This window comes from Cheilinus undulatus, linkage group 24 (genome assembly GCF_018320785.1).
Source record: "Cheilinus undulatus linkage group 24, ASM1832078v1, whole genome shotgun sequence".
NCBI classification, from domain to species: domain Eukaryota; kingdom Metazoa; phylum Chordata; class Actinopteri; order Labriformes; family Labridae; genus Cheilinus; species Cheilinus undulatus.
The window spans coordinates 16,029,645-16,056,246 of record NC_054888.1 but is presented as its reverse complement, the minus strand read 5'-3'; the positions used below and the strand labels follow the sequence as shown (position 1 = coordinate 16,056,246).

General features: G+C 38.4%; 1 protein-coding gene across 3 annotated transcripts; it reads left to right on the top strand.

Annotated features, from left to right (window-relative positions):
• Positions 1-1,862: 1,862 nt before the first annotated feature.
• On the top strand, positions 1,863-24,205 carry LOC121505981 (SLAIN motif-containing protein 1-like). Of its 3 annotated transcripts, none has more exons than XM_041781441.1 (10): positions 1,863-2,447; positions 5,959-6,095; positions 15,299-15,445; positions 15,519-15,632; positions 18,055-18,204; positions 18,542-18,922; positions 20,466-20,477; positions 20,968-21,117; positions 21,196-21,505; positions 23,241-24,205. In XM_041781441.1, exons 1-10 carry the CDS (start codon positions 2,029-2,031, stop codon positions 23,314-23,316), a joined length of 1,896 nt encoding a protein of 631 aa, XP_041637375.1. In that variant the 5' UTR covers positions 1,863-2,028; the 3' UTR covers positions 23,317-24,205. The 3 variants fall into 3 exon arrangements, with proteins under 3 accessions (XP_041637375.1, XP_041637374.1, XP_041637376.1); XM_041781440.1 differs by having other exon boundaries at positions 23,238-24,205; XM_041781442.1 differs by lacking the exon at positions 20,466-20,477 and having other exon boundaries at positions 23,238-24,205.
• Positions 24,206-26,602: the final 2,397 nt, after the last annotated feature.

Sequence of the window (26,602 nt, the reverse complement as noted above, 5' to 3'; positions counted from 1 at the left end):
TTTTTGCAAGGGTCACAAGCTAAGTGGTGAAAAGTGGCAAAAAAAACTGTTAAAGTGGCAGAAAAAAAATAAGCAAAAAGGTGGCAAAAATGGGTGAAAAGTGGCAAAATGGGTAAGGAGTGACCAAAAAATGAGTTACAGCTGACAAAAAGCAGCAAAAACGCAGCAAAAATTGTGGAAAGTGACTAAGATGGGCAGAAAGGAGGAAAAATCAGCAAAACTGGTATTTATCGGCAAAAGGCAGCTTAAATGGGTGAAAAGTGGCAGAAAATGGCATTGGAAAATAGCAAAAAGGTGAGCACCAAAAACAGGATAAAGGTGGCAAAAATGGGTGAAAAGTGGCAAAAAAAAAGGTTAAAGTGGCAATAAAAAGTAAGTAAAAAGATGGCAAAAAGTGCCAAAAGTTGGCAAAAATAGATGAAACATGGAAAGGGCAGATAATGGGTAAGCAGTGAAAAAAAAAAACGCAGGTGGCAAAAAATGGTCAAAAAGCAGCAAAAACGTAGCAAAAAAATAGTGAGAAGTGACTAAAATGGGCAGTGACTAAAATGGGCAAAAAGGAGGGAAAATCAGCAAAAGTTGCATTTTTCGCAAAAGGTAGCTTAAAATGGGTGGCAGTAAATAGCAAAGAGTTGGGCAAAAAGCAGCAAAAAAAACAGGATAATAGTGGCAGAAATTGATCAAAGTTGGCAAAAAAAAAAACAAAAAAAAAAAAACAAAGGAAAAAGGGGCAAGGAAAGAAAGTTAGGGCAATGGAAATAGACAGAAAATAAAGGTTGACAATTCATTTTCAAATTTTCCATTTTTTAAGTTTTTTGGGGGGAAAATATTTCAAATTAAAAAACAAAAGAGAAACATATGGCTCAAGAGCCACGCGTTAAGTATCACTGATCTAGATTATAAATACAATAGATGTTGATTCATCGTTTAAATAAACCTGGAAAAGCATATCTGCTGCAAAAGGAAACGCAAAAGTCGAATCATAAGGAAGGAGTAAATAGATGTTTTGCCCCAAGATGTCGCCATGTGTAAATAAATGCCTACCACATATGTTTCTGTCTATTTCAATACACTTTGACCATTTTAGAAAACTTAAACTATCAGTAGGTTGGTATATTATTTAATATATAACGTGAACTATAGTATACGTCCTTTAAAAGGAAGCATTTTAAGGTCCAGCAGTGTTTTTTTGTTACAAAATATTGAATTTTTTATGCATAAACTTAAATTTTAGGTAGAGAAAGTGTATTTTTACTGCTTGTATTGCAAAGATTTTGCCACAAGGTGACGGCAAATACGTAAAAATAACGATCAAAATATTGCTCGTGAACCCTACAAGTTTGCAGCAAATTGTTACGCAATTAATTCGATATAAAAGCACTTTGTAACAGTGTTTGTGCTTATCACAATAGCTGCAATGATTCTAAGCATAAATATTTCCTCAAATGATCAAAAAGAAGCGTTATTTCAACACAAAACAGCCCATGTTCGCAGTTTTCACTTCCTGTAATGACGAACTTTGGCCACAAGATGTCGCAAATGTGCGTAAACTTCGAGCAGGTGTGCCAATCTTTATGTGTAATACACTTTAATTAGTTTCATCGATTAGATAATCAATTATTAGATGTTGGTTTATAAATAAAACATAAAGGGTTAAGTATATGTGCTGGAAAAAAAGACATCTATGTATATGTGGTTATTTTTAGAATAAATCAAATAGAGTATGATTAAATTAAGATCCGTAATAATCGTTAATGTGGATTTGAGCCCTGGGTTTAGTCTGACAGGTGCATAGCTACCTGTAATCAAGCAGCCTGGTTAATTGGGTGGAGGCTGGTGTCTGTGGGTGTAGGAGGGTGGAGTCTCCTAGTCTCAGTCATTAGTCCAGACAGGCGGATCAGACACAGTACTACACATTCAGCAGTGTGAGGTGAGCCGGGAGCTACCTGCCCTCCATTTCTCTTCCACGTTGGAGCTTTCGGAGGTGTTAGCGGCTAATTTAGCGTGCTTTCACTGTGTTTTCTTCCCATGGAGGCTGCGGTGCTGAACCCCGCCATAATGCCGGAGGTGGACTGTAACAGCAACACTTTGAACGCGGAGCTGGAGGTGAAGAAGCTGCAGGAGCTGGTGAGGAAGCTGGAGCGGCAGAACGAGCAGCTGCGGACCCGGGCAGGAGGCTGCACCTCCGGGCCTCATGTGGTCTCCCCGTCCCCGGCGTTCAAGAGCTACAGCCGGCCCACGCTGCTCTGTCAGCCGGCGTTGGGGTCTTTCGCGTCTGCGGAGGAGCCTTTCCACTATTTCCACCCTCACACAGGCGGAGACGGAGCGGCTGCAGAGGACGAGGATGAGGAGGAGGAGGAGGGAGAATCCGAGCCGTCGGTTCTGGACGACCTGGAAGTTTTGGACCTGGACTCTCTGACCTGCTCGGACCAATCTGATGAAACATGGTAACTAGACTCTGTTTCTCTGCATTTGTAACCATGTGTTGCTTTGAGGTATACATGTTGCATGCAGAGGCCACATAGGGATGGGCAATATGGACAAAATGCTTATTTTTTCAGCAAAATCTTAAAAAATGCTTGCCACAATACCAAAAGCATGAACTTTAATATAATTATAGTAAAAATGAAACTATAATAAACCATGTTTGACATAAAATAGAACTACTAGACACCCATTATTCAGCTATTTTTAATGCTTCTTATTCATTTTTTCCAAAATAAAAGCACTGAGACAAGTTTGGATGTTTCAAGTTAGATATTCTAGATGTTTTTCCAAACTTTTTTTTAAAAATAAGGCTCAAATGTTGCAGAAATATCATGCAAATGGTGGTTTTAAAGCATGACGTTAATATGTTTGGATTTTTCTGCAACTTTTTGTTCTTAATGGGTCCGAACATTGCTAAAATGTCATGCAAATTGGGTGTAGCAGTTGGCATGGAGAATGGCTATGCAAAAGCAGCCTGCAGAAGCATGTTAAGGCTGATAACAATGTCTCTGTTTGCAAGGAGTAGGGCTGGGCAATATGGGCCAAAAATCATATCTTGATACTTATAAACGTGAAACATATCTTGTTCTATGAAGTAACACGTTATGCAAAAAGACACAGTCAGTTATAGCAGAGAGAATTAAACTTCCTGCTGGGCAAAGACAAATTTGATCAGTCAATTAATTTTAAAGTTCAGGACTGAATTTTTTTTAAGGTTCATTTTTATCGACGAGTAGCTGAGAACACCTTCAATCTCCTCTTTTGTTATAGTTTTGATTGAGTGCCCCCTGACTGCAGAAATGACTGTTTAAGGAGTAATCAGTGTCTGTCTTCTAACTTAGAGACCAGTAAATAATCCATTAACTCTCCAGCTGTAGGCTTATTGATTAAGCAACTAATCAGAGCAATGAATGCTCTAATGGTCACATTTATGTGCAGCGATTGACAACTGTTGCTAAGAATCAGTCAGTGCAAACCCATTGTTTGACACTTTTTAGTGGCAAAAATTACAGCCAAGTTTGACAAAAACATCTGCATTGAAATTATTTATAGTACAGATAAATGACAGCATTTAAGACGTCTTAATGTCAACGAGAGCAGACTAGAAGATCAAAGTTCTCCTCACTGCGGCACATTCACATTCATCTTTTATTTCTCGCGTTCATCTTGCAGCCGTGTTAAAAATAGGAACCAAGGTGTGCGTTTGTGTGTCCGCCTCGGGTCACACTCTCACCTGATGTCAGCAGAGCTTTTATAATCTATAATTCAGCTCGCCCCATGTCGCCCACAGTGGAGAAGTCTCAGGATGATCTGATCCTCCCTCTCTGTTTGAGCAGGGAACCTCATCTTCCTAACATCTCTGAGGCTTAAACAGCGAATTTAAGCATGAGAGAGATTTTTGTGACTGTGTGAGAAGAAAGCCTGATTGTGAACGTAGTAGTACATTCAAGAAAAAGTCAGAATTTGTCAACTTTATTAGCTCTATCTAAAGAAAACGAATCTGAAATAGCTCCTGATGATTTTCTGTTTTCATTCAATCAATTAATTTTATTGTAGCTTTAAAAACTGAAATTCTTGTGGTCAGTTTGTTTAAATGTGACCGATGATTTGGGGAAAAAATGCCCAGAATTTCCATTTTTCACAATGTTTTTTGTTAATCTTGGCATACAGGTCAAACTGCAACATGTGAAGATCCATTTGAATACATAAATTTTCACCACGATTGATTTATCTGCATATTTTATTGAGTATGGGCATGTTGAGGTCCCCAGAAATGGGTAAAAAAAAAAGAGAATTTCTGGAGGTCGGTGGTCAGGCACTAATAAAAAAAGCACTGAATAACATGAAATAAGTCAAAAGAACATCCACTGTATGAGGGTTTAACATGGTGCAACAGTTCTCTCTATCCTCAGGCCTTGGTAACAAAAAACTTCCTTTTAAACTGTTAAGGACAAAAAATGTCCTTTTAAAAAATGCCATAAAATTACTATAAATCAATATTTTGTTCTACTTTAAAAGACTAATCTTGTCATCAGCTTCAGTCCTTATTATTGAAATTAATTCTTAAAAATTTCAATTGATTTAACCCTTTATTTGGCAGTGTACATACCAGCTGTGTTTATATTTGTTTATATTGTAAAAAATGCATAAAATGGTTTAATTTTTACATACTTTATGATAGATTCGGTTTTTTATTGATAGACAAATTATTGGGCTTGTCATGGATGAACAAGAAAACTGATTTTCATACAATGTTATTTTTTTTACATTCCCTAATTTTTAAAAAGACCCTTTTTGTTGTTAAGCGACAAACTGCCATAAAATTGATAGAAAATCAAAAGCTTAAAAATCATGAAAAATTAGGCCGTAATGTCTGCTCAAGGATGGTGTGGGCATGTCTGTTGAATGAGCCGAAGCCACACCCACTCATGAGAAATACAGTCCTCTCAAATTAAAAAAGAATGTTACAACCTGACTAAAAGAATCTTCTGTCTGCTGTGCTGCTTTGCTAGAGAAACAATCACATTTAAGTTAAGAGCTCTGTTTCATTTTCTCATTCAGTATTTAACCCTTCAGGTATTATCATTTTATGAATTATATGAAGTTGTGTTGCTGCTGAAAACACTGATGTTGCTCTTCAAAATAATTTTTCAGTAATGTTAAGAGTAAGAGGCTTTTATTGTGACAGACTTGGCTGGAATAGAACATGTCTATCATCGGATACTCTACTAAATTAGGTGAAGCTAGCAGAGTGTGGCTTTGAGAGAGACAAAGCCACACTCTGCTTCTATTAATCATCCAGGACTGAAGACAAGTGAAATATGGATTAAAACACACCTTCGGGAGGTAACATGGTTGATCCCGCTGCATCTGGTTCGAGTGAAAATAGATAAGCACGCCAGCAATTAGCCTGCCCCCTGACCCTATGGTGAACTCTGGCCAAAGCATGACTAGCAAAGTTGTGGATTAAATTTACTGTTTTCTGGCACAAATATGTCTGTGATAATGCTTTTAATGATCCGTAGGCCACTGTGGCTGATAGATTTTGGAAATTTACCTCCCAGTCAACAAAAAAATAGCATGTATTTGTTAATTTTCATTATTCAGACATTCAGACTGTGTTGAGATGAACTGACAGTTCATCCTTAAACAGGCCCTGATGAAGGTCCAGTACCAAATAGGTGCCCCTTTTTTGAAAGTTGGACAGTGTGCAGGATTTTCTATAAAGTTTTTGTTAGTATCCTAACATTAGCATCACACATCTTAAAATGACTAGCATACCTATGTTTGTCATTTTCTGTAAAACTATTCGAGAGAAAGTTAACACAAAGGTATGTCTGCCCTTATAGTCAAGTTGTCTTGACACTGGTGGTCATGTTTTAACTTTTCATGTAGCTTTGAACATGTTCCAGTGTTAAATTTTAAGTCAAATGTACTGTTAATGTTGAGACTTGAATTTTCACTCTCCAGGTTGTACACGTCATCAAAAGCTAAGGAGTCTTCAGACGACTCCATCTCTCCTCTGCAGTGGTGCCGGAAAGCTCTGGACTGTCCCAAATCAGAGGTGGAGGCTGCCAGGAGATCATTGTCCCTTCGACTGGAACAAGGTATGAGACGACAGATTGTTTTTGAGGCTTTTAATTAACAGCTACATCAAGGTAGCTGTGTTTCTGCCTTTGTAAGTGTTAAAAACCTTTAGGAATACCTCAATGTGAAATGAAAGACACTGTAGATGTCTTGTCGGGTTTGGCTAAAGGTCAGTGGATGTTCGTCTTTCTCCACACTGGCGTCACTTTAACATCCCCCATTCTTCTCTAACTCGCTCACATTAAAGACAAAACCACCAAACCACAGGCAGTAGACGAGTTTACAGAGCCCTTTTCTCCTTCAGGCTGTTTTAAACTGATGAGTAAACATTAGAGCTCACTGACTCACAAAACACAAATCTCTGCCAAGAACAACTCAGCCAGGATTCGTAGATTAATGCTCGTCTTTATGTCTAAAGAAAGGAAGCAGGCTGTCAACTAAATTAATGTCATTTCTTGAAAAACTTTTGTTGCTCCATGTTCAGCTTGTCTTTATGTTAAAATCATTTGATTAGTAATCTTGACCCTCCAGGATTTCAGTTTCAGTGATTCTGGTTTTGCAGCAGATTTTTTAAAGAAGTTGCAATGCAAGCTGGGATGTTCTGACGCTGAGCATGCAGTTTGTCTTCAAGCCTCATTTCTTTTTAAATTCCCAGTCAAGATGCCAAGTAATCCATAGTTTATTAGTTTTTCACTGTTTCACTCATCACTTTGGTGCTCCTGTAGTATAAAATCAGGGAATTAAGTGGTTTAATTTAAGCAGATCAGGCCAGAATTTGCTTTCTGCAACGTTGCTGCTTCCTGCAGGAAGTGGTAAGTGAATTTATTGGAGGCTTTCAGACCTTCATTATTAAAAAGAAGTGCAGTGCTGGAAGCTGGTAGAAGCATTTCACAAAAATACTTAAGCAAGGTTTAAGTTAATTTTTGTACTTGCAAATTATGTCCTTGGTAATGACACTTTTAATTATTCTAATGACTCAAATCTTTAATTTGCTTATTCTGGTAGCAGCTTTTAGGGGTTCTGAATGAAGAAATAGGGTTTTTTTTTTAATGGTAATTATACACAGAAAACACAAAGCTTTGACTCTGTGCTGATGATATGCTATTTTTTTATTGGGACTTAATCTCAGTTCAGGCCAAAAATCAACAGTAACTGGGATTTGTTTCTTGCTGCACAAACAGACTATCTCTAAAAGAAAACCTGTCCACAGAAATGGGCAGGGCCCCTGAAAAACAAATGCATGGGCCCTCTGCGGTTCTCACTTATTGATGAAATCAATGTATGTGTGTTGGATCAGTAGCATTGATGCTAGCATCCTCATTGGCTTCATTTTGGAGCTGAAAGCGTGTCAAGCAAAGTATTTATGTATTTTCTAATATTTTTTTTTGTGACACCTTTTTACCTGTTTCCGTCTGTTTTGTAACATTTGTTGCTAAACTCATTCTTGCCACAATTTTTGCGATTTTTGATACTTTAAACCAATTTTTTTCAAAAATTTAACGGCTTTTAACACCCATTTTTGCAACTTTAGCCTTTTTTTCCACTTTTAATCTTTTTTTTTTACCAGTAATATTACCCTTTTTGCCACTTTTTAACCACTATCACCCATTTGTTTACCCCTTTTTTGCACCATAGCCATTTATTTCCACTTTTACCCAAATATACCACTTTTACATAATTTTTACAATTTTTAAGTGCTTTTTCACTATTTAAACTGCCAGTTAAATGCCAGCAACAGTTTTGCTAGTATTAATCCATTTTTGCCACTTTCTAATAGTTTTCCCTCTATTTTTAAAACCCATTTTTGCAACTTTAGCCTTTTTTTTCCCCGCTTTTATCTACCAGTGATAACCCATATTTGCTGCTATTTGACCGCATTTCACCCTTTGTACCACCCATTTTTGCACCTTTTACCCAATTTTTGCCACGTTTAACACATTTTTGTCACTTTTAACCACCTTTCACTTTCTACTACTTATTGATCACTTTTTCCCAATTTTTTCCACTTTTTTCTTTTCTTAACCAATATATTCTGCTTATTCCCTTTATGCCTCTTTTTCAGTTTTTCCCAACATTTTTTTCCACTTTCATTGCGTATTTGCCACTTTGAACCCATATATGCACCTTTTTGTCCACTTTTCAACACTTATTTTTTGCCACTTCCACTCAGTAAATTATCACCTTCCAAGAAAGGTGACTGTTAATTTTGTTCTGAGTTGTAGTTACACCAAAGAAACAGGACTCTCTTTGTTCAACAGGGCTCTTACTTAAAAGGTTGAATTTGGATCACCTCTGTCTCCACAATGACTAATGGGGCTCAGTGAGGACAATAGAACTTAGGGAGGCTAATCTGGACATCTCTAATAGCATTAAGCAGATCAGGCCGAGTACACATAACCTCTGAATGTCTGTCATGATGGCTGTTATCTCATAACATCAATCACCAGGACAGGAAGTCTGAGGAAATACTGGAATCAAAGGAAAAACTCTGAGATATCAGCGTCTTTGAAATATTTCAGGTGTTGTGGTTTCATCAAAGACACAGAGTGTCTGACTCTTGGTTTGCTTTCAGTGTTGCCATGGTTACCTCATGCACCTGAATTGACTTGTTAAGAATAGATTTCGCATCTTGAGCCGATCGACAGCCGACCCAGAAAAAGCAGATCAGGTTTGAGCGGAGATGTCTGCAGATGTCTGATCGATGAGGGTCTCTGTGGAGGAGAAGTACAGGGTTGGTACGGAGCTGTGAATGGAGGCGACGGCTCCCACGGCCCCACAGGAACAGACAGCTTAACACCCTGAAGCTTTTAGAGAGAGGAGACGGCGCTCCACTCACCTGCGTGGGCGCGTCTGTGCCGTTCTAACACTTTGAAATTTGAGCCATTTCCAGTTTTGCTTTTATATGCGAGTGCTTCAACCTTCAAACAGAAGCTTCTTCGTGAAAGCTCCTACATTTTTTGTCTTTCTGAACATTTTTGTGTAGGATGAATGTGGAGGGACAGCAATATTTTTCCCTTTTTAGCCAACATGTACTTTTTATAAATGCTGCTAGTTTGGGGTATCTTACAGTTGCAGCAAAACATTTTTGCTGTAAAATTAGAATTTTTCTTTAAAGTCAACAAGATTTTACACAGGAGCTAAAGTGGCAACACAAATATTGTCTTAAAAAGAAACAAACCAATTAACAGGCATTTCAGGCTACAGAATCAGAGTTTTTGGCACACCTGGCTTGTAGCTTGAGCTGCCACTTTAACACTTGGACTTGTATCTACAGATGTAAATTTTTTGCCAGGCAGTGCCCACAACCTCTGATTTTAGAGCATTTCTTACCACTATTTATTGTTGCTAAATGGATGGTAAAAGTTTACTTCTGCTTCTCCCAGTTACATCCTTAACATTGATTTTAGTTGCTAAAGTTTCCTGGCATTTGCAGCAGTTGTAGACCTGGAAATTACAGCCCAAAAAGACGAGTTAGAGGAACATTGCCTCTGCCACTGCTGGTGGAAAAAGGGACTATCGTACTCAAGTACAGTTACTGGTTAAAATCTACTCAAATAAAAGTAAAAAAGTATTTAATTTTAAGTTCACTGTGGAGTTGTACAGTAAATTAGATCTTTGCTCAATGGCAAGAACAGCCAGGAAATTCTGTAGATCTCCAACCAGGTTGTTCAGGTAAAGTCACACCTCTTCTTTCAAAACCTGTGGAAATATGGGTGTCTGCCAAGAAAAAGTAGAGTCAAGGCAATGCATACTGATGAAGAACACACTGCCTGTGTCCTTTCGTAACACCTCAAGTAACAGGCAGGAATGCTAATTCAGTGGATAACTTTACTCATGGTGCAAATGTGTCACACATCAAAAACAACAATCCACCAGAAAGATGAGCAGAAGAACCCCAGCAGGGATTAACAACTAAACATAAATACAACATATCAAAACACTCTGCCCAAGGGCATGATGGAGGAACTCCACCCTCACATTCCCTTAACGGTGAAAGAGCCAAAGGCCAGACTTCAACCTGGGCCGAGAAAGTACATAGGCCGCGACCTAACCACTAGACCATCAGTTGACTTTGGGGTCGTGATTAGATTATTTTCCGTAGTCATTTGGTCCCAATAGTTATTAAAACTTTCAGCTTTGAAAACAGAGGTTTACAAAATGCTTTGACAATAAACGGAGCAAAAGAAAACAACAAGAAATTCAGCCAAGCTCATAATAACCCAGCAGACACTCAAGACATAAAAACCCAGAAACAATCCAGAAGATAAAAAAAACTAGAATAAAAACCCTTGAATATCCTAGACCAGGGGTTCTCAACGTTTAGGTTGGGACCTCATTTGGGGTCGCGAGACACTGAGAGGGGTTCTCTAGATGCCTTAAACAAACTAAGAACATTTTTAAATTACACTGTTGCCACTTACACCAATGTTGCCAAATTTTAACCCATTTATATCACTTTTTATCATTTTTGCAACTTAAAACCTATTTTTTTTCCATTTTAAACCCTTTTCACCACTTTTTCCTGCCTGTTTTTGCCACTTCTCAACGAAATCTTGCCACTCTGCCTATTGTTGGTTCTGTTGGCACATTATTACCACTATAAACCCCTTTAACCACTTTGTAAGCCAAAAAATGCACAAATTGATATATTAATTTTTGCCAGTTTATGAGTTTTTCTGCCTCAGCTAACCCTTTTTTCCCAGTTTATATCAATTTTCACCCCATATCACCAAATTTCCACCTATTTTTTGCCACTTCAATGCCATTACAGCCACTTTTGAATCTCTTTTTACCATGTAATATGCCTTTTTGCCACTTAACCCATTTTTGGTCATTTTTTGCCACTTTTATGGAATTTTTGACATTTCTAACCCATTGCTGCTACTTTTAAAATCTAATTTCACCCCCTTTTTTGCCATTATTAACCCATTTTAGCTATTTTTAACATATTTTAATTTTGTTTTTAACAAAAGAATTGCTTTTAAGAGGGCTACTTACTACAAACATGAATTAAAATTTGTTTCTTTGATAAGAGTGGTTATTATTCAGGTTAAATATAAAATACCACAGCTTAACTTTACAACAGACCATGATTTTGCTGGCCACCAGTTTGGCTGGGCCCCAGAAAGCTCTCCCATTTCCCCCACTTAATGGGCGGTCTTGTCTCCCCACGACTATTCTTGAATGTGCATGGCTGTGTTCAGCCACCTTCAGGTACAGTGGGATTCCCGGTCTCTGGCACCTTTTATTTTGGGGGTCGTGGGCTGAAAAGGTTGAGAACCACTGTCCTAGACAGCGCAGAAACCCAACTATATAAAAAAGTGCCCAAGTAAGAAGGGAGACAAAACATCACTGAAAAGTTCAGGAGAGTTTGGGAAGTTATGCAGCAGTATTATTTTATGCAGTGATGCGCTTAGATAATGAGATGTTAATCAGAAGTAGCAGCTTCATGTAAAGTAAAAACAATAAATTAACAAATAATAGGAGTTGTGACGAGTCTAGTCAACACCACATGGTGACAGTTACTTGAATCACTTCCTCTGCTCGTTTAAAGTCAGGATTACTTCAGTAATCATTGTTGACGGGGTTTTAAACTGAGCCGGATTACCCACAGAGGTCTTCCCCTCTTCAACACAAACAAACCATAAAATTAAAGCAGTAAAATGACAAAATAAAGCTGTTTTAGGGTAAAATTTAGCTCTAAGTTTTCAAATCGATGAGCTATGATTGAATGTCTGATTAGAGGGACTGCTAGCTGAGCTGCCACTGACTTTACCTCCACAGGATTTCTGATCAGTGATCGTCGTTTCACTAAACTTAGCTTAATACCAAACAAATGGTCTCAAACAAACCCCGTTATTGAAATGGTTCAAAAAGGTTTAATAACACTTTTCCAGGCTAAAATTCAGGATATGTCCAAATGACTTTCCTAGGAAGCTGTTGCTGAGCTGCTGAAGACCTATTTGTATAGGTGTATAAATGTTGTTTATTCCTCCTATGTCTACATACTTTTGTCCCACTGAACTCAGTCAACTTGTTGGCGACAGTTATCAACCCTTGTCTCCATAAACTTGCAGCAGCAGTGCAGCTCGTTGCATCAGAAGCTCTACCTCTCCTCTGTCTCTCTCTGTTATGGAGTCTGGGCCTTACACTGTCAGCTGCAGAGGAATGCTCCCACCAGCTCGGCCCCCGCTTCCTCCCTCCTCCTCCAGCCGAGGCCGAGTACAGTGAGATGAGCTGTTTCCATGGTTACAGTTTACATGAAAGGGATGCTCAGTCTCTCATATTAAAGTGTTTTTATCGGCATTGACAGGTAACAGAGAGAAATTCCTCTCATCATACCATGTCTGTATTCTCATCACACAGCCACAGCTATGAATAGAAATCCACTCAGCGCCAGGTACGGCTGCAGTGCGCTCGTCTTTGTTGTGCTGTTAAACAAAGCTTTGTTGTGGAGCTGCTGAATCGAGCCGGCGGTGACAGTCTCAGTGTTGGTGAAGTAACGGCTGCTCTGCTAGTGTCTCTGCGAACATGTGTGTAGACATTTGTGTGTGCATTTTTGTTCTAGAAGCCAAGCTTGTAAAAGCTCGTAGCTTTTATTAAAGGATGATTTTAGGAATTGTATTTACTGATATTAGATGTACCCTGATTGATCAGGAACCAGTCATCGTTGACCTTAATGAATTTGTATTAAGCATATTAGCATCAAGGTTGGGCAGTAATCCCACAAAAAATCTGCTTTGTAATGTGCTAATATTTACAGTTGAGAGTTTGTCTGTTTCTAGCAGCAGCACCGCTGCCCATGTTCAGCTGAATGATACTGGAAAAAACTGACACTGCAGTATTTTTTCTTTCTGCAACAAACATTGCAATATTTTAATGAGGAAGGGAAACTAGACCTATAATAAATGCAGTGTCTTTCTATGAACATAAATAAGAATTTCAATGATTTTTTTTTGTCTTATTCTGGTCTTTAAGTCATGTCTGGATTACGGAGCTTACTAGTGAGATTTGGGGACATGCTACCTGTGAAAATGGCCTTTATTCCCCTTATCTAAATATGTGCATCTTTAGCTTTTTTTTTTTTTTTCATCTAAATGTGAGAGATTTTATTGTTCAGATCTGGGGTTAAAGCAGGAAATCTCTGCTAAGTGTCAGTACTTCTGAAATGTGTTAGGGGGTAAGTAGCTAAAAAATAAAGTAGCCAAATTTGAGTTTTGAGGTAAAATTTAGCAGTTAACAGTTGGAGTAAAAAAAAAAACCTCTTCTAGAGTCTACTAGTAGCACAGGCCACAAGCTACATAACATTCCTTTTCAGTAAATGAGATAAATGAGAACCTATATCCGGTGAGACTTTTATAATAACCAGTATTATAAAGAGTAAAATAAGGAAGTGCTTTTCTGTTTGAAAAGAAATGAAGAGATCATGAACTTGTCCAGTCTGCTCACACTTCAACAGAAACAGTAATGAGACTACTCACATGTGTAGAAATTTAATCTATATTGTTCTACATTATTCATGTCTGACTAAAGTGTTTTAAACACAGCCATGACCAAATGATAAAGTATATGCACATGAGTTTGATTCAAATGACAAATTATGTTTGCTGCTGTTGGAGAGATTTTTTTTAAAAAACGAGTGAGACTCTGTTAGTATTTACCATCTTTGCAATACACAGCGTGAGCGTGTCAGTGCCACACACCAGAGATGTAACGGTTACTGGCATAGATATGAATAAGTCGATACGACACGCCCCTTTGAGCTGCGTGCCTATGGCGAGGCTAAGCTAGTGGGGGCAAAGTGTCAGGGCATTCCGTGGTTGTAGAAGACATGAAAACTAAAACAAGGATGCCTGCACATTGTGCTGCATACGGTTGGACACTATGCCGTATGGTTGACACAAGGAAACTGGGAATAACCTTGGCTGTTTTGCCATTATTAAATCTTGTTGAGAGCTTCAGTACTACTTGGCTACTAGCAAAACACTTCCGCGAGCTAGCAGCTTGACAGCCAAATACCATACAATTAATAGTAGCTGTAATATAGTACAAGCAGCAGTAGTAGTATAAATAGCCGTTAGAGTCATAGAAGTACCAGTTGTAGTAGCAGTGCCAGTATCAGCAGTAGTAGTAGTCACTACTACTTGTAGTAAACGCAGGCCTCTGGACCTAAAGAGTAAAATAACTAAAATTGTATTACATTGGTAGAAAGTCTTTTTCTATATATTTTTTTTAATCAAATGTTCTGAATTAATAGCACATGTTTTGACGTCGACAATAAAGTAAACAGCATGAAAATCGGTTGAGAAATGAGCAAGTTATGATTTATTTTCAAGGTACATGCATTGCCTTTAATGGGAATGTCGCCCCCACCAAGGTGGCCGCCACATAGGTGTGTCGCTTAGCGGGCTGCTACAGCATGCTGACATATCTAGTCTTCTAGATATATCTATGGTGACTGGTATTTAAAATTTTCTACGGTTATCATAATTAGCATAATTAGTGTTAGCGATAACCATGCTTTGATATCATGACCAGCCGGCATGATAGGTAGGTGTGTTTACTGAGGTCTACGTGCATGCATCTCTGTGACTGTCGGAGAAAAGAGACTCAGAGCACGTTAGCCGTAGCTTAGGCTAATCAATCTATGAGCTCAAAACACAGCGACGTTATGAATTAAACCAAAATGAAAATCTTAAAAAGCTCTCCCAAACTTTAACTTGAACTTTAGTAGACGTTACTTAATGAGCCGACTTGACAGTCCTATTATGATGCATTCAAGGACCGTTGGATTCCACGTGTGTAGCAGAAAGTGTATTAAAAGTCAACATGTGTTAACGTGATAAGGAGTATTAAATATGTCTTTTTTTTTGGTAACTTTCCTGACCTATCACACATAAAACCATGCGGTATCAAATTTTGAAAAACCTTATTAACAAACTGCCTTTGATGATATGGTTTATGTTTAATATTTATACAAACAAAAAGGTATAGGCTCATCCCAGCGTGCTAATTTGATTTCTAGTGTTTTAATATCAAACTTTTTAATATTAAACTGAAGTGGTACATTTTCAGATGTTCTGCAAAGCACAAAAACACTGTGATAACACTGAAATAAAACAACCTAATTTTTTCTCAAAGGACACTTTGTTACTTTAAAAACTAAGCATGTGTGGAAATGTGTTTCCTGTAACATCCCTCTGTTTGTTTCCTCTCTCCTCAGTCTCCAGGTGGCGTAGCTCCCTCTCCGGCCCCTCCCCCTCCTCCTCGTCCCCCGGCCCTCCTGTGACCCAGGTAGCCGGCGTCTCACCCATCAACACTCCCCCTCCTGTCAAACCCTGTTCAACCCCACAGTTGATGGACAGACACGGTAAAAACACGACTATAAATGTGCAGAATGTGACATTTTTGACTGTTTTTAAACCAAACTCTCCTTCCTTTAGCTTTGCCCCTCTCCTCCCCACTCCACCCAGTCCTCCATCGCACCCTGAGCCCTGTAGGGAAGGATCTCTCCCCCGTAGCTGAGCGGACTCCCACCTTCCTCCCCCACAGCCGCAGTAAGCCTCACCATCATTTCCTCCATCTCGTACTTTACTTTAACTCTCGTATAAAGCAAAAGAAAACCAAACAGAGTCTTAACACTCAGGTGAAGAAGCTCAGAGAATTAGGTCAAGATTTTCAGATATTATTTCAGCTGTAAGTCGTGGGAGTAAAGAATAAATTATCTGAGCAGCTCACAGCCGAGGAGATAGAGAACTGTGGCACAGATTTTTGTGTGCATTATTCGTGATGGAAAAAAAAAGGAGCTATCCAGACTCAGCAGAGGGCAAAGCTGCAGGGAACAAGAGGAGTGGAGTCAGCGGGAGAGACGAGGAGCCGGGGGGAATCTCTGGTTTTCGCTGGAGGCTTGATTCCATGACAGAGCTGCTCTAAAACACAAAACAGGGAAGAGAATTCAAGATTTAAAGTCTTAGCACAAAAACAAATTAACAGTGAGGCAACTTCATAGAATTAATTTGTAGAAAAAGCATTAATAGTTAAATGGGCACTTGAAGTAATATAAAAACTCAAAAGGCTAGGCAAAATAATCCACTGACTCAGTTAGCTTTTTGTGAAGCTCCCCTGCGTTCTTGAATCTGCTTTGTTTTACAACCCTCTAAAGGCTGAGCTCATCCTTGTTGCTTGTGCACCTTTTCTTACTACACTTTTCCCTTCCAGTCAACTTTCCATGAATATAGAGCCTCTGAGAACGCCTGTCCTTACCCTCTTTGTGAAGGATGTCAGTGATTTTCCTCTGGACATCAGCAGTCTTCCACATTAATGTGGTTGTGTGTACTGAACCTCATAATATTTTGAGATAGTGGATTTTGGATTGAGCCATAATCATCAAGATTCAAACAAAAAAAATCTTTAAATATTTCACTTTTTATTAGATGAATCTAGAATATATGCAAAATGAACTTTCTGAAGAACATGCAGGAAAAAACTTTGACATTATATTCTAATTTTTTAGATCCATATGTACTATAGTACTTGCTTGGTTATCAAGGAAAATGCAGATAATAATGCTAGTTTTACGTGTGTATTTCTAAACTCAAAACCTTGTTGTTGTTTTTTTTTTTTTTTTAGACCCATTTTTTCTTTTTTTAAAAAATAACAAAGGAACTTTTACATAGTGCAATAGTGGCACTTTTGTACATTTTTTGTAAAACTTTAATACAGAAATAATTTAATAATAGCCTTTTATGCTGATGATAGTAGATTTTGCACTGCAGCAAGGTTTCTGCCTTCTGCATCTCCCAGCTCTTCTGAATCCAATCTATGATGTCTGCTAAGGTCTACACCTCACCTTTAAAAAAGTAACTAAAATCATACTGTCCGAAAATACAAGCCTGGGAAGAATCAGGCATTTTGTTTGGCCTTAGGGCCCCCTCTACTCAAATCTAAGAAAAGCTCAGGCCCCCTCCTGGATCCACTTTGATCTTAATCAATTTCAGTTGATTTCATGAACAAAATCCCCACATAATGGACCTACAATCTTAACCGATTCTTGACAAAAGATGTGTGTATAAACTATCCATATTATAGCACTGTAATTAACTGAGTTTAAATAGTTGCAAATTTACTGAAAACTGAAAAACTTTAAAACTAGTGTATTTACATGCACCATGACTTGGAATTATTGAGATTATAAAGGCAAAAAGTCACAATTGCATGGAAGAAACTTTGACCAGGCTAATCAAATTATGCTCTTCATTAAGCAAATAGTTGTGGCCACTGCAGGGTATCCACAGCATAGAAGCTTTATCGACCAAAGAAACCTTTAAATACTTTGATTTTTAGTAGATAAAACCATTTTCTCCCAGGATAATCAATGAATTTCTGAGCTTTGGTGTGCTTTCCACATCAGAAACAATCCTTACCTCTCTATACATATATAGTGTGGCTTTTCAAGTTGCTTTTTAGCCTTACTATTAATTATTTTGCAGTCAAAAACAACAAGGAAAAACCACTTTGTAATCAATAATTTTTCTCCAGTTCCTCTTTTGAATACTTTTTCTAAGGTTCTAGATTAAACCCTTCACCCTCAGCTCTTCATATACTTTAGAAAAATCCAATTTTGACACAAATGGAGCAGTCCAGAGACACTGTCCTGATTACTAACCAAAGTCCAAACACCATGCTGTGAATCTTTAATACAACTGAATGAAAAGTAGTTCAAGTAAGCTTCAATTACCATAAAAATCTGGGTTAAAAAGGCTGCAGAAACTCTAGCCTGTGACGTGTGTAGTTAAAGACGGCGATGAGGATGGAGAGGATTATTCTACAAAGGAATATCATCAGCGTAACCTCTGTGCTCATCGTCTTTAATTCTCAGAGCTAAATGTCTGTAGGTTTGGATCCTCGTGATATTCTACGTCATAGTTGCGTCAGATGATGAAGAATGATCAAACTGATTTATTTTATGTGTCGTTGAAGGTCGCAGCCTCCGACGCTTGGCATTCAGCCCTCAGTCATCCATGGACAGCGACCTCGGCGTCTCAGAGGTGGAGGATGACTCCATCGCTCTGGGTTACAAACTGCAGGACCTCACTGACGTCCAGGTCATGGCCCGACTGCAGGAGGAGAGTAAGTCATCCACTCACACAAGATGAAATTATTGTGTAAAATTAAGGTTTAATTGATAGTTTGTACGGCTGATATTTTGCTCGAACACATTTCATAACAAAAAGAAACTAGTTATAGTGCTCATCTTTCATTGTTTGTAGTGGTTTTCTGTGTCGTTGATCGACTGTCCGTCTGTCTCTTTGGTTCCCTCCTCTCTAATATTTTAACACGTTTCTCCAGATCTCAGAGCTCACCGCTACTTCAGCTTCATTAACCCTCGGAGGTGATGCTTGTGTCTCTCTTTGTGTGTCTGTGTTTTTGCGTTTTGCCCGCCGCTCCTTACGTCTCACTCCCTCAGGTCTAAGACAGGACCTCGCCAGCACGTCGAGCGTCCTCGCCAGCCGCCGCAGCCAGAGCTTCACCTTCCAGCTCAGCCAGCTCAGCGCCGGGCCCGACCTGGAGGAGGAAGACGAGGAGGACGACGAAGACTACGGCCTCCTTCCGCCGCCGCAGCCGCGCCTCACCCGCCTGCCGCACTCCCACACTTTCTCCAGCATCCGAGACTGGCGAAGAAGCACAAGTTCCCTGTGCACCCCTCCTTCCACCCCCTCCACCCCCCCCTACCCTTCCGCTGGGTTCGCCCTTCCAGCTCAGCCCCAAACGCAGGGGTCGCAGGGACTCGGACTGGGACTGGGCAGCCTGTGTATGGCCGAGTCACAGGGCTTCAGACCAGGATCAGGTGAGATTGAACACCTTTACGATGTGGTTTCTTCATTCAGACATTTAAAGAAGGCTTTGAACTGATGAATATTATGCTACAGGTGAACTGTTTAGGATTTCCTGTGTTATGAATGTTATAAATATCCTAACAGATTTGAACAGAGGCATTAAATATGCCAGAAATAATCACATTTATGACCAGTCATTTGACATTTCTTAAATTCTGCATTGTATCATAAAATTCAGCCCTGTTCACAGATCAAACAAACCTAGACAAAAACCTGATCAAGGTTATAAACTGAAAACATCATGAACCCAGACCATGTAAACTAAGACTTCTCATTGACATTGTAAGCTTGTAAACAAGAGGACCAAAATTTAAGATGTAAGAAATTTGAAGAAATGACAAATAAAAACTACAAGAGAGATAAAAACAGAATGGTAAAATATGAATAAAGGAACAAAAAAATCAAGCTAAAATATCTCTAAGGCAGTAGAATTAACCAATAATGATTACAAACAGCCAAAGGTGAAATTAAATAAATTGAGGTTAGAAGGGAATAAAGGCAAGCCAAAGATGATAGGAAATTAAAAAGAAATTAAAAAATGTGTGGGAAGATAAAAACCAAATGAGAAGACAGTAGGCCTGTAAAAATTAGTTTTAAGAAGGGACCGACTCTGCGCGCCTTATCTGCTCGGGTAAGTTATTCTAAAGTCAAGGGACCCTGATGGAAAAGGCCCCATCACCTTTTAGTTTTAAGTCTTGACTTTGGAACGACCAGGACTCCACTTGAGTCTAAATAAAAACAGCAGCATTTTAAAGGAATGGTTTGCCAATTTTTACTTTTTCTTTATTTTGTTGCCTTATCTCCTCAGGTAGGTCGTTCCAAAGTCAAGGGGCCCAGATGGAAAAGGCCCCATCACCTTTAATTTTAAGTCTTGACTTTGGAATGACCAGGACTCCACCCGATCCAAGGGGGTTAATAATTCGGATATATGGGGCTTGGAGACAGACCTATACCTGCTTTGAAAGTAGTAAAAATCTTAAAATTAATTCTAACATGAACAGTAAGAGTGATGTGATGTGATGTCGTCGACTGAAACCAGCTAGAAACCTTAATGCTACGCATTGGAGTCAAGAGAGGGATTTTTGGTTTAAACCAGAGAGAAGTGAATTACAATAGTGTGATCTGGAAAAGACAAAGGCTTGAATGAGTCAGTATTGAGCTTATGGTACCCTGTTCGATGAGCTGAGTCTCAACTTTGAAAACATCTTTGACACATTAGTGAATGTGTGGAGAATCTGCTGACAGCGCCTGCTGTTACAGAGGGATCGCTTAATTTAAGTCGGTAAGAATGACTATGGTCACATTTGGCCACTTTGCTACTTCCCAGTTGCAGCCTTTAGATAATGGCATTTAAACAAGCCTTCAGAGTAATTTACTGTCTTCCCTGTCAACACTCTGATCATTTATCTCTTTGTTTACATGTTCCGTATGTGAATTATCTGTTTGTTTGTTGTCGGCTGTTCTGTTTCTGGGAATCTCCACTGTGGCCTGCAGCCGAATATGAGAGTAAGTCGATCAAGTTCTACACCAAAATATGGACAAAACTGAAGTTTTCTAACTTTTATTTGAGACTACTAACTAATTTATTGAACACTAACAGATGTGTTTCTATTCATTCCTCATAACGGAGCGTTTCCATCACAGAGCGACCAGCACAGATGTCCTCAGCAACTTAATAATAACTCGGACTAAGCCTCTTGTACAACTCTTTAAGCTCTCAGACTGGCGTGCGTTTCCGCTCAGAGACGAGGAGAGAGTTTGATGGGATTAAGAGTTAGAAATGACCGAGGGGGCGGTTACAGTAAAGGAGATCACAGCCAGATTTTTGTTGTCTTTAAAGGGATAGAGGCATCAGAAAAGAGCAGGCACGACCAACAGCTGGCAAGAAACATTAAAACTTTATGTAATATTTATTTATGTTGCGATATAAGCCACTAGATGAGGCTTCTCTTACTTTGAAATGCATCTTTTAGCTTCCTGTGTCTCTGTCTCTTAGATAAGCTGCGGAGGAGCATGCCTAACCTTGTCAGAACTCCTAGCATGCCGAGTGTGCCCATTCCAACCAATCCTAGTGCTTCCCCTTCTTTGCTTCGTAACAGCCAGAGTTTTGATTCGTCCAGTGGGCTGGCTCGACTGCAGTCCTCCAGTAAGACAAACTTTGATACAAAAAAAAAGCAGCATTTTAAAGGAATAGTTTGCCAATTTTCACTTTTTCTTTATCCAGTCCCCTCCCCAGGCCAACTCCAGAACAGGGTCCAGAGCGTCGGTAACTTCACCTCGTTGTCACGGCAGCCGCTGAAAGCCACCGCCTACGTCAGCCCCACTATTAAAGGCTCCACAACCATGCCAACCTCCACCAGCCTCCAGTCTCTGAACACGAGCGTAGGGGCCAACAGCGGGATCCCAATGCTAAATAAACAATCAATCCCCAATTCGACACCGACCACGCCCCGCAGCAGCCTGCCTCGCCCCGCATCCTTCATTGGTACTCCGATCTCCACTCCACGCAGCAAGATGGCCCAACCAGCACGAAGGTAAACAAGAGCTGGCCGGATGTTGTGGTGTGTAGATTGTGTTGTTTATAATTTATTATTGTTTATTTTTTGTCTCTTGAATATATATTATGTATTATGACCTATGCTGACCTCTAAAAGAGATCAAGGGGTTTTATCTGGTTAAATAAAGATTAAATAAAATAAAAAATAAAGCTGTGTCATCAGCGTAGGAATGGAAGCTGACACCATGTTTGCGGATGATGCGACCAAGAGGGGGTGGTCCAAGGACAGAGCTTTGGGGCAACTTTTGCAGACGGTGTTCGTCAATTTTTGCTCAGTTTGTTAAAATCAACCATTTAAAGAAGGCAGCTTATGGGGAGCTGGTTTCATTGAAAACGATCTAAAATTCAAGACAGCAGAGCAAGCCTCTATACAAGCCACATGTCTCAATATATGCCATATGTCTGAATTTCAAATATTATCCCCACAGAAAACCTTAAAAACGGCAACCTTTGACCTCAGAAATTATCTATTGCAAGACACAATCAGTTTGTTTCCCAGGCTTAAATGAACTTTAAAGGGGACATATTATGCATAAATTACTTAATCAGGCTTTTCTAACAAAAATAAGAACCCTTGGCCTGTCCACAATCCCCTCAATTACCAGAACCCCCCACCCCTCCACCTTTCAGAAAATGTGTGCTAAAAGATTTTTAGATTTTCAGATTTCCCCTCATGAGTTAGCCCCGCCTCCAGGTTCGGTTGGCCCTCCCCGCTTGGAAGAAGGTTCCAAGCCACATCCATTAAGCCACATCTATTTCCTGAAAGGGGAGGAGTCAGACAGCTCGGTAACATTTAAAGCCACAGACAAAGAAACAGCTCGGTCTGAGCAGGGCTGAAACAGAGGGGTTTTAGACATGTAAAAATCCAATACTGGAGTGTTTTTTCAGCAACACACTTCACAGGCATGTTTGGGGACCTCTGAGACCAATATACTAAACTTGTCTTAAAGGGGTAAAATATGTCCCCTTTAATTGCCAACCTTTATTTTTTGGTCTGTATATTTTCAGAGCCCTTATTTGCAATTTTTTCCAAATTTTTGTTGCTTCTTTTGCCCATTTTTGGCATTTTTAACCCCTTTTTGCCCTTTGTCACTAGTATTGCCTTTTTTTTTTTTTTTCAATTTGCATTTTTTTCCCCTTTTTGCCACTTTTCACCCACTCTTTGCTGCTTTTTGCCCATTGTAGTCTCTTTCCACACATTTTTTGCCATGTTTTCCTGCTTTTTGACCATTTCTGCCACCTGTAACTCTTTTTTAATACTACTTACATGGCTGTGTATATTTTCTCCCCATTTTTTTCACTTTTCACCCAGTTTTGTCAAGTTATTCCTGTTTTGCTCCTTTTCACCCATTTTATGCCACAATGTGCAGGTTTTGGACCATTTTGCTGCTGTAACTTATTTTTATTGCACTTTAGCCAATTTTTTTCCACCACTTTTCACCACTTAGATTTTTTCAACAGTTTGTCTTGGATGGAGTTGGTTGAAGAGGAATTTGAAGCACTGCTGTTTTTTTTTTACTGCCCCTATTTTTATTTTATTTTATTTATTCTATTTTTATTCCTCTATTACTTTTTTTTTTTTTTTTTTTTTTTTTTTTTGCACCAACTTGATTCTGGTTCTGGTCCTTAAGATTTTAATCTGTCCTTTGCAAACACTTTGTTGGCTTCAAGTTCAAATGATGGACTTCATCTCTGTTTTCTTTCTCCAGCAGTTTACTGACCCCTCCAAAGAGCCTGTCAACCCTCAGTGCCCTCCGTGACGGCGCCTGGAGAGACGGCTGCTACTGACGAGACAGTGCAGGAGGTGCGGTGTCACCCCGCTGGCTGGGGTAGCTCACTTCACCTGGAAGTGGAAATTTTTCCTGGAGAACCAAAAAGTTGACCTTAAATCTGCATAGAAGCATCCTAAAGGGGAGGGGCCGCTCTGATCTCCGTCTATGCAGACTTTCTTCGGGGAAGGCGGGTTGTTTTTAATCGGTCCGTGCCAAGGGGGAATAGTTCCCCGCCGCTCTTGTGCAATAAGCCGCTAACTTTACGGCTACAGTAACCTGCTAAAGAGGGCTGCCAGTTTTTATGAGCCTCAACACTGTCATTATTTATTTATTTATATTTGTATTTATTTAGAATAAAGGTTTTGACTAATCAGGTGTTTTTCCCTCCGCGAACGATGCTGCTAAAACGTAATCAGTCCCTGCGAGTTTGGGCACATTTGGTTGAATTTTTACAACATTAATGTGTGATCTAAGCTAACTATTAATGTGCTTCTATCTATTTATTAATGCAATATTACAGACTTTTAAATGTGACCAAAAGGAACATGTCTGAATGTGTTTACAGAATCGTCTCACCATGGCATCAAAAAATTTGTGCGTACTAACACTTTAAAACGACCTGTTCTTGTTGCACTTTGTATAAAATTTACTGATACTTTTTGTTTGGTTTATAAATGTTTGCACTTCTTTTACTTTTCTGGATTTAGGGAATTAAACTGTTAATTATGTCAATGTTTTGGGCAGATTTCACCAAGATACACGGCGTTAATGTAGCACTTTGTTTGTTGTATGTGAATTTGTTTTTAAATGAGCGTTATGATTGCACATTTCACAAAATGTTGACAATTTTGTTACTGTGACAGAGTGAATGAGTGAAAATTTTAATAAAACACACTGAAATTAAATCAGCTTTTTTCTTTGCATCTTTATATTCTAGTAGCATAGTTTATACACCCAAAGTGCACTGACATACTGTGAACAAGCTGCCATCTAGTGGTGGAATTTGGTCTGTTCTGATTTTCTCCATGAAAATGATGAGAGACTCAGAGAAATGTTGCATATATATCGACTGATACTGACTTGAAATTTACTTAGTGTAAAGTAATGTATTCTGTAAAGTCATGTGAATTTATTAGAGGGATTTTATTAATTAGATTTAAGTTTTTAAAGCAAGTTTCATCTTTGAAAATCAGCAGATGTTGGGGAGGAAAAGCATCACAATCATGTTAATGAAACCCATCAATACATGGATCTGGTAAGAATTCAGTAATTATGTCAAGCGAACATCCAAGAGAAGATTGTTCAAAAAGTCAGATTCGCCCAAAGAATTATTGCCGAAACTTGTCACAACAAATGTCATATTATACAATGCTTGGTGTGCATAAAACTTAATGTTATAGCAGGAGTCAGGGTGGAGGGGATGGAGAGAGGCTGCTGCAGAGACCCCACTGCTCCCTCTTCTCCTTACTGCTGATGGCCAGAGGAACCTGGTTTAAACTCACTCAAATTAAAGAAAATCTTGAGTTATAAACACTCTTACAAGTAAGAAATCTAGTCATTGGAGTTTTTAAAATCAAATCTTTTGAGGCAAACAAAAAAAAAAAAGAACTGTTCACTTTCAACACCTGATGAGCAGTTTTTAAGGACATAATCTTGAAGACTTAAATGAAAACATCATATTATACTTTTGTCAAAATTTGCAAAAAACATCGTGTTATATCATGTAGTCGCAAAAATTGGAGATGAAACACATATTATACTTTGTCAAAATTTGCAAAAACGTCATGTTTTAGCATGTCATTGCAAAATTGGTCATGAAACACACGATATACTTTATCAAAATTTGCAAAAAACATCATGTTATAGCATGTTGTTGCAAAATTGGTCATGAAAAACATGATATGATTCTTTATCAAAATTTGCAAAAAACATGTTTTAGCATTTTGTTGCAAAATTGGTCATGACACACATCATATTATACTTTGTCAAAATTTGCAAAAATGTCATGTTATAACATGTCGTAGAAAATTGGTCATGGAAAACATATACTTTTGTCAAAATTTGCCAAAAACATTGTGTTATAGAATGTAGACGCAAAATTGGTCAGGAAAACATTATATGATGTACTTTGTCAAAATTTGCAAAAATGTCATGTTTTGGCATGTCATTGCAAAATTGGTCATGAAACATATCATGTTATACTTTGTCAAAATTTGCAAAAAACATCATGATATAGCATGATGTCATTGCAAAATTGGTTGTGAAAAACATATTATAGGTATTCAAAATTTGCAAAAATATCATGTTTTAGCATGTCATTGCAAAACTGGTCATGAAACACATCATGTTATACCTTGTCAAAATTTGCAAAACATCATGTTATAGCATGTCACAAAATTGGTCATGAAAAACATCATATTATACATTGTCAAAATTTCCAAAAAATATCATGTTATACTATGTCAAAATTTGCAAAAACATCATGTTATAGCATGTCGTCACAAAATTGGTTGTGAAAAACGTTATAGTATGTCAAAATTTGCCAAAATGTCATGTCGTCGCAAAATTGGTCATGAAACACATCATGTTATACTCGGTCAAAATTTGCAAAACGTCATGTTATAGCTTGTCGTCACAACATCGGTCATGAAAAATATCATGTTAGACTGTCAAAATTTGCAAAAAATCATCATTTTACAGCATGTCGTCGCAAAATTGGTCATGAACAACATGAAATTATTCTTTGTCAAAATTTGCAAAAAACACCAGGTTATAGCAGGTTGTCGTAAAATTGGTCATGAAAAACATCATGTTATACTTTGTCAAAATTGGCAAAAATGTCATGTTATGGCATGTCGTCGCAAAATTGGTCATGAAAAACATCATATTATAGTATGTCAAAATGTTCAAAAACGTCATTGGTAAATTGGTCATGAAAAACATGATATTATACTTTGTCAAAATTTGTAAAAACGTCATGTTGTAGCATGTTGTCGCAAAATTTGTTGTGAAAAACATGTTATACTTTGTCAAAATTTTCAAAAAATGTCATGTTATAGCATGTCATCGACAAATTGGTCATTAAAAACATCATATTTTTGTCATGATCTGCTCTGATTTCTTGTGTTTTTCCCTGTGTTTATTGGTATATTTTCAAGCTTCATATTTATTAATTCCCTGTGTTCCATGTTTAGTTTACTCCTTGTGTTTCTGGTTTAGCATTCCCTTCTTCATGTTTAGTTTTACATTCCCTGTGTTTCATGTTTAGTCTTATATTCCTTGTGCTTCTTGTTTAGTTATTC